Source organism: Cherax quadricarinatus, chromosome 3 (genome assembly GCF_038502225.1).
Source record: "Cherax quadricarinatus isolate ZL_2023a chromosome 3, ASM3850222v1, whole genome shotgun sequence".
Lineage (NCBI taxonomy): Eukaryota > Metazoa > Arthropoda > Malacostraca > Decapoda > Parastacidae > Cherax > Cherax quadricarinatus.
Window position 1 is genome coordinate 52,696,471 of NC_091294.1, and position 17,181 is coordinate 52,713,651.

Here is a 17,181-nt window from a genome sequence, read left to right on the forward strand (position 1 = left end):
TATTTTTTTCAGTATTTTTTCCAGTTACAGTACTGTGTTAGAAATGTGGGTTAGCCTCTGTACATTAATTGCTAACTACTGTGCTTATGTTTGATGAACTATTTCTTGAAGTAGTTAATTTTTGCATCTGTAAACAGCTCTAATAGTGGTAGAAATACTTTATATTACTATTATACTTGTATATAGCTACTGTAGTTTTTCTTTTGTATGCACATAGTATTCCAATTCTTAAAATTTTTTATGCACTAACTAATGGGATTGTCTTCCTCAGAGCCCGTGAAGCACAATATAACCCAGATGAAGGTGTAGTAAAGCTGTATCTGCGGGGACGACCCCTTAATCTCTACGTTCCTACATCTATTCAAGAAACTTACTCTCCCACCAGCCCTTCATCCTCACCTCCTGCCAAACTCAAGTTGGAATGGGTTTATGGCTATAGGCAAGTCTAACAATGCGTGTTGTACTTTGTTTTTTCTAAGTTATAAATCACTATTGTATTGAAAATGATTATGGTTGGGGGCTCTAGGCCAATAAAACTTGATTTGGGTCAATTGTAAATTTCATTCAAGCCAGCAGCATATCATTTATAAATTCTATATGTTAGTGTAGAGAAGTTTTTGGCTACTGGAAAACTAAATCTGTAAATGTTATGTGGCAGAGCTGCACAATTTTGAAATGTTTAACTGAAGGGTGTAATAATAATTACACCCAAAGTGGTAAATTTTAGAATTTTATTGAAACTGTAGAGGTAATTACAAAGGTCTGGGAGTTGAGGGCTGTCAGGATTACTGTCTGTTTCATCGTTGATTGTTTCATCATGGATAGGTGATGTTTCAGGGAGGACATCTTGGGTGCTTGAAGTTGAAACCACAGGATTTTCAGATGTAGGCCTACTTCTATGAAACATTTTTCTTGGCTATTCAGATATTTCATCCAAGCAAACTTTCATATGCTTTGATCTTTCCCTGTGTAATTTTTCATCCGTAAGATTAAAATTCATTAGCTCATGTTCCATTATGAAGGAACATTGTTCTAGCCCTTTGATTAATTTTCCTGACAGCTCAGTTAACTTGTCAGTAGCCAAAGCTGTTGACGAGTTAATATGGCTATTACCGTATTTCGTGGCTTATTAGACGCATGTTTTTTCCATAAAATGTCTCCAAAACCACCGGGAGCAATAAGTTTGGGGTGTGGGATGGGCTGTAGCTCTCCCAGTTACGTCCGATACCGAGCCATTGAAACTAAAACAAGTCTTATAAGCCGCGCCTTATAAGCCACGAAATACAGTAACCTTATCTATGGCTAAGATTAAGTGTGCTCAAGGTACATTACTCTAAGAAAAAAGATGAGATGTAAAATAGAAGAGAGAAATGCTTTCTCTCTCTACATGTGAAGGCAAAGAATCAGAGTTACTGAAAGGGGCCAGTATATCTGAAATATGGAAGGAGGCACAGGCCAGAGAAATAGAAAATATCAAATTTAAGCTTAAGGAATCATACAGGAACCAAGAAACATGGAAAGAACTTTAAACCATAAGTGAAATTGAAAAAAGAAAATATTTCTTTTCCTATGCAAAAACCACATCCAGTACTGGGTCCCTGCTTAAATGAGATTGGGTTTGCACAGATGACAGCAAAGAAATGAGAGATGCTGAAGTCCCACTATGATTCAGTATTTAGTGAGCTATTAATCAGACTAAGGGTCGACAATCTAAATGAATTTTTTATGACTGAGATTCAAAGTCTGGTTAATTAAAAATTTCTGATATAATCCTAACACCCCAGGACTTTAAATAAAACAGTAAATGACATGCCCACACATGCTGCCCTAGTCCCAGTCTTGTGAAACTCTGTGTTCATCAAGAACTGCAAGAAACCCCTTTCACATGTCTTAAATATTCTATTGAGAAGGAGCATAGACACGAGTCATCCCGCAGTCAGTAAAAACAACAGATATAGCCCCACTCCAAAATGGTGGCAGTAAAGCACATGCAAAGAATTACAGACTAATAGCACTAGCATTCCACATTATAAAAATCTTTGAAAGCATTCTAAGAAGCAAGATTGCCACTCACTTATATACCCCATCAGTTGCACAGCCCAGGACAGCATGGGTTTAGAGCAGGTTACTCCTGTCTCTCACAGCTACTGGATCACTATGACATGGTCTTGGATGTGTTGGAGGACAAACAAAATGCAGATGTATTATACACAGACTTTGAGAAAGCCTTCGTTCGGTAAGTGCGATCATGGTGTAAAAAATGCATGATAAAATAATAACAGGAAAAGTTGGTAGATGGATCTATAACTTTCTAACAAATAGAACACAAAGAGTAATAGTAGTAAATAGAGTAAAGTCTGAGGTGGCTACAGTGAAAAGTTCTGTTCCACATGGTACAGTACTCACTCCCATCCTGTTCTTCATCCTCATATCTAACATAGACAGAGATGTAAGCCACAGCACTGTGTCCTCCTTTGCTGATGATACCAGAATTGCATGACAGTGTCATCCATTGAGGACACTGCATATCCCCAAGTGGACGTTAACCAAGTCTTTAAATGGGTATCAGAAAACAACGTGAAGTTAAATGAAGACAAATTTCAATTACTCCACTATGGAAAACTCAGGGAAATAAAAACTGGATCAGAGCATAAAACAAATTCCAACTGCCCAATAGAGCAAAAAACTAATGTAAAGGATCTGGGAGTGATAATGTCAGAGAATCCCAATTTCAAAGACCACCGGTGGCCTGGTGGCTACAGCTCTCATTTCACACACGGAGGGCCTGGGTTCGATTCCCGGCGGGGTGAAAACATTTTAACGTGTTTCCTTACTCCTATTGTCATGTTCACCTAGCAGAAAATAGGTACCTGGGTGTTAGTCGACTTGTGTGGGTCACATCCTGGGGGACAAGATTGAGGACCCCAATGGAAACAAGACAGATAGTCCTCAATGATGCACTGACTTTCTTGGGTTATCCTGGGTGGTTAACCCTCCAGGGTTAAAAATCTGTAGAAAATATTATCTTGTCTACCACATATGCTACGGAAACAATAGGATGGATAATGAGAACCTTCAAAACTAGAGATGAATATCAAATGGTATACAATACCAACAGGTTGGTAAGTAAGACGCATGCAACAGTTGGGCATATTTATTACAAAACATTTCGCCTACACAGTATGCTTCTTCACTCGAGTACAGAAGAGTTAGCAGAAGCAGTAGAGATGTGAAGACAATGTAATTAGTCCATCACCCTTGAAGATGAAGATTTGAGGTGGTCAGTTCCTCAGTCTGGAGAAGAGTTTGGTCTATAGTCTGCAACAATGTGAAGTTTAAGCTGCTGTATGGAGACTTATATACTGTCAGAAGGAGAGGTGTAGTCCAAGAGTAGAAGAAAAAATATATTCATTGACAGGTCATGTCCTTCACAAATCTAACTAGTATTCTCACTTGGGTAATAATAAGCGTTTATGCACCTGGAGAAGAGAGGAATGCAGAGGAGAGAGAGAGATTTTGGGAGATGTTTAGTGAATGTATAGGAGCCTTTGAACCAAGTGAGAGAGTAATTGTGGTAGGGGACCTGAATGCTAAAGTAGGAGAAACTTTTAGAGAGGGTGTGGTAGGTAAGTTTGGGGTGCCAGGTGTAAATGATAATGGGAGCCCTTTGATTGAACTTTGTATAGAAAGGGGTTTAGTTATAGGTAATACATATTTTAAGAAAAAGAGGATAAATAAGTATACAAGATATGATGTAGGGCGAAATGACAGTAGTTTGTTGGATTATGTATTGGTAGATAAAAGACTGTTGAGTAGACTTCAGGATATACATGTTTATAGAGGGGCCACAGATATATCAGATCACTTTCTAGTTGTAGCTACACTGAGAATAAAAGGTAGATGGGATACAAGGAGAATAGAAGTATCAGGGAAGAGAGAGGTGAAGGTTTATAAACTAAAAGAGGAGGCAGTTAGGGTAAGATATAAACAGCTATTGGAGGATAGATGGGCTAATGAGAGCATAGGCAATGGGGTCGAAGAGGTATGGGGTAGGTTTAAAAATGTAGTGTTAGAGTGTTCAGCAGAAGTTTGTGGTTACAGGAAAGTGGGTGCGGGAGGGAAGAGGAGCGATTGGTGGAATGATGATGTAAGGAGAGTAGTAAGGGAGAAAAAGTTAGCATATGAGAAGTTTTTACAAAATAGAAGTGATGCAAGGAGGGAAGAGTATATGGAGAAAAAGAGAGAGGTTAAGAGTGGTGAAGCAATGTAAAAAGAGAGCAAATGAGAGAGTGGGTGAGATGTTATCAACAAATTTTGTTGAAAATAAGAAAAAGTTTTGGAGTGAGATTAACAAGTTAAGAAAGCCTAGAGAACAAATGGATTTGTCAGTTAAAAATAGGAGAGGAGAGTTATTAAATGGAGAGTTAGAGGTATTGGGAAGATGGAGGGAATATTTTGAGGAATTGTTAAATGTTGATGAAGATAGGGAAGCTGTGATTTCGTGTATAGGAAAAGGAGGAATAACATCTTGTAGGAGTGTGGAAGAGCCAGTTGTGAGTGTGGGGAAAGTTCGTGAGGCAGTAGGTAAAATGAAAGGGGGTAAGGTAGCCGGGATTGATGGGATAAAGATAGAAATGTTAAAAGCAGGAGGGGATATAGTTTTGGAGTGGTTGGTGCAATTATTTAATAAATGTATGGAAGAGGGTAAGGTACCTAGGGATTGGCAGAGAGCATGCATAGTTCCTTTGTATAAAGGCAAAGGGGATAAAAGAGAGTGCAAAAATTATAGGGGGATAAGTCTGCTGAGTATACCTGGTAAAGTGTATGGTAGTTATTATTGAAAGAATTAAGAGTAAGACGGAGAATAGGATAGCAGATGAACAAGGAGACTTTAGGAAAGGTAGGGGGTGTGTGGACCAGGTGTTTACAGTGAAACATATAAGTGAACAGTATTTAGATAAGGCTAAAGAGGTCTTTGTGGCATTTATGGATTTGGAAAAGGCATATGACAGGGTGGATAGGGGGGCAATGTGGCAGATGTTGCAAGTGTATGGTGTAGGAGGTAGGTTACTGAAAGCAGTGAAGAGTTTTTACGAGGATAGTGAGGCTCAAGTTAGAGTATGTAGGAAAGAGGGAAATTTTTTCCCAGTAAAAGTAGGCCTTAGACAAGGATGTGTGATGTCATCGTGGTTGTTTAATATATTTATAGATGGGTTTGTAAGAGAAGTAAATGCGAGGGTCTTGGCAAGAGGCGTGGAGTTAAAAGATAAAGAATCACACACAAAGTGGGAGTTGTCACAGCTGCTCTTTGCTGATAACACTGTGCTCTTGGGAGATTCTGAAGAGAAGTTGTAGAGATTGGTGGATGAATTTGGTAGGGTGTGCAAAAGAAGAAAATTAAAGGTGAATACAGGAAAGAGTAAGGTTATGAGGATAACAAAAAGATTAGGTGATGAAAGATTGAATATCAGATTGGAGGGAGAGAGTATGGAGGAGGTGAATGTATTCAGATATTTGGGAGTGGACGTGTCAGCGGATGGGTCTATGAAAGATGAGGTGAATCATAGAATTGATGAGGGTAAAAGAGTGAGTGGTGCACTTAGGAGTCTGTGGAGACAAAGAACTTTGTCCTTGGAGGCAAAGAGGGGAATGTATGAGAGTATAGTTTTACCAACGCTCTTATATGGGTGTGAAGCATGGGTGATGAATATTGCAGCGAGGAGAAGGCTGGAGGCAGTGGAGATGTCATGTCTGAGGGCAATGTGTGGTGTGAATATAATGCAGAGAATTCGTAGTTTGGAAGTTAGGAGGAGGTGCGGGATTACCAAAACTGTTGTCCAGAGGGCTGAGGAAGGGTTGTTGAGGTGGTTCGGACATGTAGAGAGAATGGAGCGAAACAGAATGACTTCAAGAGTGTATCAGTCTGTAGTGGAAGGAAGGCTGGGTAGGGTTCGGCCTAGGAAAGGTTGGAGAGAGGGGGTAAAGGAGGTTTTGTGTGCTAGGGGCTTGGACTTCCAGCAGGCATGCGTGAGCGTGTTTGATAGGAGTGAATGGAGACAAATGGTTTTTAATACTTGACGTGCTGTTGGAGTGTGAGCAAAGTAACATTTATGAAGGGGTTCAGGGAAACTGGCAGGCCGGACTTGAGTCCTGGAGATGGGAAGTACAGTTCCTGCACTCTGAAGGAGGGGTGTTAATGTTGCAGTTTAAAAACTGTAGTGTGAAGCACCCTTCTGGCAAGACAGTGATGGAGTGAATGATGGTGAAAGTTTTTCTTTTTTGGGCCACCCTGCCTTGGTGGGAATCGGCCAGTGTGATAATAAAAAAAATAATAATAATAATAATTCTCACTTGGAAAAGTTGTCCAAGGTGTTTTCTCTTCTGTACTAAGATACCATTGTGTTGCAGTGTCTGATGGAGTGAATATCAAAATGGTATACTACGCCATTATATTCTTCTCCAGGTTGAGGGACTGACCACCTCAAAACTTCGCCTTTAAGGGTGATGGCTGATTACATCGTCTTCCCATCCCTCCTCCTCCTGCTAAGTCTTCTGTACTCGACTGAAGAAGCCTACTGTGTAGGCAATACATTTCAGAATAAAGATACCTAACTGTTGCATATGTGTCTTACTTACCAAAACTAGGGATGCCAAGCCAGTGATAATTCTCTTCAAATCATTTGCTCTCTCTAGGCTGGAATATTGCTGTACATTAATGGCCCCTTTCAAAGCAGGAGAAACTGCAGACCTGGCCAATATACAGAAAACTTTTACTGCACATATAAGTGCAATAAAGCACCTAAATTACAGGGAATGGTTGAAGTCCCTTGACCTGTATTCCTTGGAATGCAGGCAAGAAAGATACATGATAATGTACACTTGGAAAATCTTAAAGGGACTAGTCCCAAATCAGCACATGGAAATCACTCCCTACGAAAGCAAAGACTCAGCAGGCAGTGCAACATTCCCCAATGAAAAGCAGGGGTACCATGAGTATGCTAAGAGACAATGCAGTAAGTGTCAGGGGCCCAAGACTGTTTAACTGCCCCCCCAGCATACGTAAGGAGGATTACCAATAAATCCCTGGCTGCTTTCAAGAGGGAGCTGGACATACACCTAAAGGCAGTGCCTGACCAGCCAGGGTGTGGTTTGTATGTCTGTTTGAATGGGGCCAGCAGCAACAGCCTGGTTGATCAGGTCCTGATCCACCACAAAGCCTGGTCATGGACCAGTCCGCTGGGGTGTTGACCCTCGGAACACCCTCAAGGTATACTTCAGGTATCACCACCACCACCAAAATATGGAATTCATTACCAGAAGATATTAAAGTAACCCAGTCTGAAAATCAATTTAAGACTCTTCTCAAAAGCCACTTAATCACCCTAGACTAAATGCTAAATACTCAGTACACATTTACTCACCTATGTACTCCCACATCATAACTGAAACAATCACATTGAACCTTTTATCCATTGTTGACAGGAATATAATTGAATCGTTGTTTTTCACAAAAGCATTTTAGAATATAAATGCGTATACAGTGGAACCCCGGTTCGCGAAGCCATCAGTATCCGATAAATCCGGTATCCGAAGCATTATATCGCAAAAAATTTGCCTCGGTTCCCGTTACAAAACCCGGTATGCGATACGATTCATACGAGACGTGTCCAGTGTTTACAAGCCAGCCAGTGTGCGCGCATCTAAGGATACATTCAGTACATTCTATATTATCCATATCACTGTTTTTGGTGCTTGTTTCTGCAAAATAAGTCACTATGGGCTCCAAGAAAGCTTCTAGTGCCAACCCATCGAGACCAAGGGTGCTAATGACTATTGAAATTAAGGAAATGTGTGCAAAGTGGCTTGAAGGGCAAACCTTTTTTGATGAAAATCACCTGACACAGCTACTGCAAGCCGTGTTGGCAACCTGTACACTGACAATGTTGTGAACCACTTTAGGAAAGTCATAAAGGAATGAGAGGTACAGGTCTCTATGGACAGATATGTTGTGCGACAGAAGTCCAGTGACTCTCAAGCTGGTCCTAGTGGCATTAAAAGAAGGGAAGTAACCCCGGAAAAGGACTTGCTACCTCAAGTCCTAATGGAAGGGGATTCCCCTTCTAAACATTAAAAACTTCGACACTCTCCCCTCCTCCCATCCCATCAATCATCACCAGATCTTCATTAAAGGTAAGTGTCAATTATTCTATTGTGTTTATTCTATTTTTATTATTGCTATTGTAATTATTCTATTGCATTAAACTTAATACTATATATATACAGTGGACCCCCGCATAGCGGACGCCTTGCATAGCGGACAATCCGCATAGCGGACGCTTTGTTCGCTAAAATTTTGCCCCGCATAGTGGACAAAAACCCGCTCAGCGGCCTTCGTCCGAGACGCGTCCAATGTGCGCCCTCAGCCAGCCTCACATGTGCCGCCTGTGCCATTGTTTACCAGCCAGCCTCCGCGGTAACATTCAAGCATACACTCGGAATATTTCGTATTATTACAGTGTTTTCGGTGCTGTTTCTGGAAAATAAGTGACCATGGGCCCCAAGAAAGCTTCTAGTTCCAACCCTACAGCAATAAGGGTTAGGATTCCTATTGAAATAAAGAAAGAGATCATTGATAAGTATGAAAGTGGAGTACGTATCACCGACCTGGTCAGGTTGTACAAGAAACCAAAATCAACCATCTCTTCTATTGTGGGCAAGAAAACGGCAATCAAGGAAGCTGTTGTTGCCAAAGGTTTAACTGTGTTTTCGAAACAAAGATCGCAAGTGATGGAAGATGTTGAGAGACTCTTATTGGTGTGGATAAATGAAAAACAGCTAGCAGGAGATAGCGTCTCTCAAGCGATCATATGTGAAAAGGCTAGGAAGTTGCATGACGATTTAATTAAAAAAATGCCTGCAACTAGTGATGATGTGAGTGAATTTAAGGCCAGCAAAGGTTGGTTTGAGAGATTTAAGAAGCGTAGTGGCATCCATAGTGTGATACGGCATGGTGAGGCTGCCAGTTCGGACCACAAAGCGGCTGAAAAATATGTGCATGAATTCAAGGAGTACATAGAAACTGAAGGACTGAAACCTGAACAAGTGTTTAATTGTGATGAAACAGGCCTGTTCTGGAAGAAAATGCCAAGCAGGACCTACATTACTCAGGAGGAAAAGGCACTCCCAGGACATAAGCCTATGAAAGACAGGCTTACTTTGTTGATGTGTGCCAATGCTAGTGGTGATTGCAAAGTTAAGCCTTTATTAGTGTATCACTCTGAAACTCCCAGAGCGTTCAGGCAAAAGAATGTCCTCAAGGATAATTTGTGTGTGCTGTGGAGGGCAAACAGTAAGGCATGGGTCACTAGGGAATTTTTCTATAACTGGTTACACCATGCATTTGCCCCCAATGTGAAAGATTACCTAACTGAAAAGAAATTAGACCTTAAGTGCCTCCTGGTGTTAGACAATGCCCCTGGTCATCCTACAGACGTGGCAGAGCGACTTTATGGGGACATGAGCTTCATTAAGGTGAAGTTTTTGCCTCCTAATACCACTCCTCTCCTGCAGCCCATGGACCAGCAGGTCATTTCCAACTTCAAGAAACTGTACACAAAAGCTCTGTTTCAAAAGTGCTTTGAAGTGACCACAGACACTCGATTGACTCTAAAAGAGTTTTGGAAGGATCACTTTAATATCCTCAATTGTGTAAACCTTATAGGTAAGGCTTGGGAGGGAGTGACTAAGAGAACCTTGAACTCTGCTTGGAAGAAACTGTGGCCAGAATGTGTAGACAAAAGGGATTTTGAAGGGTTTGATGCTAACCCTGAGAGGAGTATACCAGTTGAGGAATCAATTGTGGAATTGGGGAAGTCCTTGGGGTTGGAGGTTAGTGGGGAGGATGTGGAAGAGTTGGTGGAGGAGGACAATGAAGAACTAACCACTGATGAGCTGATAGATCAACTTCAAGAGCAAGAGGCCAGACCTGGGGAAACTGGTTCAAAGGAGGGGAGAGAGAAATTGAAGGAATTGCCTACTTCAAAGATTAAGGAAATGTGTGCAAAATGGCTTGAAGTGCAAACCTTTTTTGATGAAAATCACCCTCACACAGCTATTGCAAGCCGTGCTGGTGACTGTTACAATGACAGTGTTGTGAACCACTTTAGACAAATCATAAAGGAACGAGAGGTACAGGCCACTATGGACAGATATGTTGTGCGAAAGAAGTCCAGTGACTCTGAAGCTGGTCCTAGTGGCATTAAAAGAAGAAGGGAAGTAACCCCAGAAAAGGACTTGCTACCTCAAGTCCTAATGGAAGGGGATTCCCCTTCTAAACACTAACACTCTCTCTCCCCTCCTCCCATCCCATCAATCATCACCAGATCTTCAATAAAAGTAAGTGTCATGTAATTGTGCATGCCTTTTTCAGTTTGTGTGTACTAAAATTAACATTTTTTTGTGGTAAAAAAAATTTTTTTTCATACTTTTGGGTGTCTTGCACGGATTAATTTTATTTCCATTATTTCTTATGGGGAAAATTCATTCGCATAGCGAACATTTCGCATAACAGCCAGCCCTCTTGCACGGATTAAGGTCGCTATGCGGGGGTCCACTGTATTTCATGTGGTAAAAGTTTTTTTTTCATACTTTTGGGTGTCTTGCACGGATTAATTTGATTTCCATTATTTCTTATGGGGAAAATAGATTTGCTTTCCGATAATTTTTGCTTTGCGATGAGCTCTCAGGAACGGATTAATGACGTGAACTGGGGGTTCACTGTATCTTTGTATTATACAAATTTTGATTCATTCATAATTAATATTCTACTGTACAACTATGAAATAATTACTTTCGTACTGTACAACTATGATATACTACTTAGTATTAAGTAGACTGTAAGACAATAATGTTAAGTTGGCCCATAATGCCTAGGCATAATAGAGGCTCTCTTTGCATTGCAACCCACTATTGTATATACACAATCTCAATGTACTGTTTGCAAAGACATTAAATAAATAAAATAAAATAAAATAAAATAAAATAAAACAGTATGAGTGAGTGCATATTACACACCACCATCTGTGGCCGCCCTTGTAATTTTGCCCAGACTTAAAGAAGTGCCTAACCATCTCCTGCTGTAAAATCAGTGTTGTATGGTGCCTGTACAAATTTCTTATTTCATATAAACAAAATTATGCATTGCATTCTGTACATATACTGTGTCACAAATACTGCACAATTGTTTTCAATGGTGTTAAAACCATTTTATTTTTAATATGAACATTGTATAAATTTACTAGTATTTAAGTTTTGGAAACCATGTAGCCTTAATTTTAATTCTTAATTTTTCAGGGGACGAGATTGTAGAAACAACGTTTTTCAGTTGCCAACTGGGGAGATTGTTTACTTTGTTGCTGCTGTGGTTGTCCTCTATAATGTGGAAGACCAGATGCAGCGACATTATCTTGGTCATACTGATGACATTAAATGGTTAGTTCTAATCATATGAAGCCTTGGTTTTTTTTTATCTCGGTTCTATCTTATATCTACAGATTATCATATATTCCATTATACATGCTTCTCCTCTGCTGTAAATAACAGGCATGTGTCTTCCAGCTACAGTGGAACCCAGGTTTTCATCTGGTCCGGTTATCGTACAGTTCAGTTTTCGACCACTTTTTTTGGCGAAATTTTCCCCCTGTTTTCGTACATCCACTCAGAAATTGTCCATACCAGACATGTCCACCTGCCCGTGGGACGCGGTCGCTCATATGTTCATGACTCAGTCTGCCTTTGTTACTCGTTCACTAAGAGTGTCCCTCTAGTCTTAACACCATAGTAATAATACTAATATGTAATAATAATCACTTTTGGGCACATTAAATATCTTGATTTATGTTAATATAGACATTTTCATTAATCCACTTATGATATTTTCTTCAAAATTATATAAGAAACATGTTACATAGCATATAAACATACAATGTTTATATGCTATGGAGGGGTGGTAGTCGGGTGGAGGGGAAACATTACATTTTCTCTGGTCCACCACCAGAGAAAACATGTATGAATCTGCATTGGCCCAGTCACTCCCCTTGTTACATAACGCTTTTGTTAACAATTCTCGGCATGAATTATTCGTTACTTCTCCCTTTGTTTATGATGGCATCTAAAGGTAGTTGTTAGAAACGATTAAACTCAGTGAACATGGTATGGCAATGGTAATAATATTTCTGGGCCACATTAAATATCGTATAGCTATGTAGCCCAGGCTACCTACCGGCTACCTACACCTGACTTCCTACAAATAAGAATTACTCGCCTCTCGCCCTACATTAATTAAGTTACAGTAAACCTTCGATGTAATGAACCTCAGAATAACAGATTTCTGAAATGACTGACAAAATCCAGGGGGTAAATTGTACTTTTTATTTCAATGATTATTGCAGTACAGTACGTATATGTGTAAATTGTGTGTGCACTTCTCTACCAGGTACACAGTGGAGTACTTTAGTGCTTTTCTGTGATTTTAACATAATTCTGATTTAAAAGACACTTGATGAATCACCCTCCACCATTAGTCCATTATATGGAGGGTTCACTGCAATATGGGTGAATGGTAAGATAAGATGAGCAAGTGACATGGTCCAGAAATTATGCTGTGTTAAACCTTGTAATTTCTTAACTCTGTACACATTTATGATTGCAGTGATCTCTCTTAATTAGCTTCTATTTTCCTTCATCACCAGCCTGGCAGTACATCCTAACAAGCTACTTATTGCAACTGGGCAGACTGCAGGACATGATCGTCGAGATGCCAGAGTAGGTGCTGCCCATGTTTTGTAGTTTTAATTTAATAGTATATATCTGAGATAGTAGTACAAGAATTTCCTTACGTATTACCTGTATAAGGTAATGGAATAAGTAAAAGGTCATTATAAGTTATATTCTGCATACAAGGAAGAAATAGAATCGAAAAGATGAGAATATACATAAATATGGAGATTATTGAAGTTTGTAGTAAATTTTAGTGATAGAAATAAGCTGAATGTTTTAAGTGTCCTTTTCCTTACCGATGGTTCTGTTCTTTGACAACATTTTTTTCTTTAGTTTTTCTTTCACTTGTGCCATTCTGTTTTTCCTAATTCTTCTTTCCCATTTGATTATTCTTGTGGTATAGCACCTCTGTTTGATTATTATTGTGATACAGTACCTCTGTTTGATTATTATTGTGGTACAGTACCCCTGTTTGATTATTATTGTGGTACAGTACCCCTGTTTGATTATTACTGTGGTACAGTACCCTGTTTGATTATTATTGTGGTACAGTACCTTGTTTGATTATTATTGTGGTACAGTAACCCTGTTTGATTATTATTGTGGTACAGTACCCCTGTTTGATTATTATTGTGGTACAGTACCCCTGTTTGATTATTATTGTGGTACAGTAACCCTGTTTGATTATTATTGTGGTACAGTACCCCTGTTTGATTATTACTGTGGTACAGTACCCCTGTTTGATTATTACTGTGATACAGTACCCCTGTTTGATTATTATTGTGGTACAGTATCCCTGTTTGATTATTACTGTGGTACAGTACCCCTGTTTGATTATTACTGTGGTACAGTACCCTGTTTGATTATTATTGTGATACAGTACCCTGTTTGATTATTACTGTGGTACAGTACCCCTGTTTGATTATTACTGTGGTACAGTACCCTGTTTGATTATTATTGTGGTACAGTACTGTTTGATTATTACTGTGGTACAGTACCCTGTTTGATTATTATTGTGGTACAGTACCCTGTTTGATTATTACTGTGGTACAGTAACCCTGTTTGATTATTACTGTGGTACAGTACCCTGTTTGATTATTACTGTGGTACAGTACCCTGTTTGATTATTATTGTGGTACAGTACCCCTGTTTGATTATTACTGTGGTACAGTACCCCTGTTTGATTATTACTGTGATACAGTACCCCTGTTTGATTATTATTGTGGTACAGTATCCCTGTTTGATTATTACTGTGGTACAGTACCCCTGTTTGATTATTACTGTGGTACAGTACCCTGTTTGATTATTATTGTGATACAGTACCCTGTTTGATTATTACTGTGGTACAGTACCCCTGTTTGATTATTACTGTGGTACAGTACCCTGTTTGATTATTATTGTGGTACAGTACCATTTGATTATTACTGTGGTACAGTACCCTGTTTGATTATTATTGTGGTACAGTACCCTGTTTGATTATTACTGTGGTACAGTAACCCTGTTTGATTATTACTGTGGTACAGTACCCTGTTTGATTATTACTGTGGTACAGTACCCTGTTTGATTATTATTGTGGTACAGTACCCCTGTTTGATTATTACTGTGGTACAGTACCCTGTTTGATTATTATTGTGGTACAGTACCCCTGTTTGATTATTACTGTGGTACAGTACCCCTGTTTGATTATTATTGTGGTACCTGGAGTTTACCTGGAGAGAGTTTCGGGGGTCAACGGCCCCGCGGCCCGGTCTGTGACCAGGCCTCCTGGTGGATCAGTGCCTGATCAACCAGGCTGTTGCTGCTGGTACAGTACCCCTGTTTGATTATTACTGTGGTACAGTACCCTGTTTGATTATTATTGTGGTACAGTACCCCTGTTTGATTATTATTGTGGTACAGTACCCCTGTTTGATTATTACTGTGGTACAGTACCCCTGTTTGATTATTACTGTGGTACAGTACCCCTGTTTGATTATTATTGTGGTACAGTACCCCTGTTTGATTATTATTGTGATACAGTACCCCTGTTTGATTATTACTGTGGTACAGTATCCCTGTTTGATTATTATTTTGGTACAGTAACCCTGTTTGATTATTATTGTGATACAGTACCCCTGTTTGATTATTACTGTGGTACAGTACCCCTGTTTGATTATTATTGTGGTACAGTACCCCTGTTTGATTATTATTGTGATACAGTACCCCTGTTTGATTATTACTGTGGTACAGTATCCCTGTTTGATTATTATTGTGGTACAGTAACCCTGTTTGATTATTACTGTGGTACAGTACCCCTTTTTGATTATTATTGTGGTACAGTAACCCTGTTTGATTATTATTGTGGTACAGTACCCCTGTTTGATTATTATTGTGGTACAGTAACCCTGTTTGATTATTACTGTGGTACAGTAACCCTGTTTGATTATTATTGTGGTACAGTACCCCTGTTTGATTATTATTGTGGTACAGTACCCCTGTTTGATTATTACTGTGGTACAGTACCCCTGTTTGATTATTATTGTGGTACAGTTCCCCTGTTTAATTATACTTGCAGTACTGTACCCTGTTTGATTATTCTTATGGTACAGTACACCTGTGTGATTGTGATTGTTCTATGAGGATGGCTTCTCTCATATCGCTGTCTAATGTTTTTTACACTGAAAGTCTTCATAGTTTCAGTATTAGGTATGCTTACCTATTTAGGTTGTCTCAACTGTAGCATTTTTAGTTTATAATTTTTTATAGTTTTTGTAGCAAATACTACTTCCTCTTTGACTAGTCTACAACATTCTTTTTAGGAGATGTATTGTCTAGTGCTCTTTTGGTATTACTGTACTGTACCTCTTTCTCAGTTTGCAATAATGACTTCTCCTTGTTGATGGGGCTTAGAAAATCTTTCTTACCTAATTTTTCTTAGCCTTTTATGGTCTTATAAGTGAATATCATGTCTCCTTCGTTTCCTTCTGTCAAGCATTCAATAACCCTTAATTCTTAGTTCTGGAAGTCATTTTGTGGCATGTCTTTGTATTTTTTCTGTTTAATCTTTGTTTCACTGTGAACAGCTTTATTAGAATGTTGCCATCCTATATGTATGACGGCTATTTTGAAGCTTGCTAGTTTATCATACGAGTTTCTACTACTGTACTGTATTTGTGATCTTCCAGTGAGTGTCTTATTCAGAATCATTCCTAGATTCTTGTTTTTGTTCCATGTTTTTAATATTTTATAATTTTTTTTGTGTGTGAATGTTAAAATTTGTTTGGACTGTCATCATAGCCTTCAGCTCAGCTTGCATAGTGATTTCTTTGTTACTGTGTTCAAGGCTTTATTGCAGTGTAGGAATATGTACTCTGGTCATACTTCTCTTGTCTTAATCTGTTCCACTCTGTTGCAGACCAGTATTGTGCTAGTCTATTGTAGACTTGCACTGTACCAGCTTATCAAAGGGTTGCACTATGTCAACCTGTCGTGGACTTGTACTGTGCCAGTCTGTCATAAACCTGTACTGTTCATTAGTAGGTGGTTGAGACCACTTTTTCTTGATCCAGGTTGTTGCTCTGTGAGCCGTCCAGTGTTCTCCAGTGTTCTTTCAGTCTTCTGCCAATAATCCTCTCAATTACTTTACAGTATATACCTAGCAGGGATGTTGGTCTTTAATTTAAGGTCTCCTCTGTCACTACTTTGAATATTAAAATTGTGTGTGTGTGTGTGTGTGTACTCACCTATTTGTGGTTGCAGGGGTCGAGTCACAGCTCCTGTGTGTGTGTGTGTGTGTGTGTGTGTGTGTGTGTGTGTGTGTGTGTGTGTGTGTATGTGTGTATATGTGTCTGTGTGTGTCTCTGTCTGTCTGTTTGTCTGTATCATAGAGAGGATATAGATTTGCATGGAACTGTATAATCAGAATTTTTGGGTGACATATATTGTGATTTAGAATATCTAATACAACTGGATGCTTCATGACATGCAGCAGATACATCAGTATTATTAACAATGACAATTTTCACCCATTTACCCTAGAGTGGCACATCCCAAGAGTGATTTAACATAATCATTACTCTGCCTAGTGTGTAAACCCCTAAAGGACAGAAGTGAACTTTAGTTTCTTTTTCAACTGAATATTGAGAAACAACTGATTTGAATTTTCTGTGAATGTTAGTACTTAGTCTTCTTAATTGCATTTAAATGTGGTTATTCAGGTAGATTTAATTCTAGCTGCTGATAATTTAGTTTCAAAGATTTGAGTTCTTCAAAACTTGAGCAAGCTGTGTTAGTGTGCACACCAACATACACATTTACAGGTCTTTTACAAGAAGAGAATTTTGTGTCAAGGAAGCTTTATCTCCTAAATGTAAAATGGAACAATGGCAACCTCATATGAAGGAATTATGTTACTATATGATTACT

At 39.1% G+C, this 17,181-nt stretch overlaps 1 protein-coding gene across 1 annotated transcript in view; it reads left to right on the forward strand.

Moving 5' to 3' along the window:
- The window catches only part of LOC128706092 (echinoderm microtubule-associated protein-like 2), a gene marked incomplete at its 3' end in the record, with an annotated part of 261,186 nt that overhangs the window by 141,768 nt on the left and 102,237 nt on the right, over window positions 1–17,181 (forward strand). Inside the window, 3 exon segments of the mRNA XM_070091803.1 lie at window positions 272–439; window positions 11,353–11,490; window positions 12,750–12,822. Of these exon segments, the coding sequence (XP_069947904.1) occupies window positions 272–439; window positions 11,353–11,490; window positions 12,750–12,822 (379 nt within the window).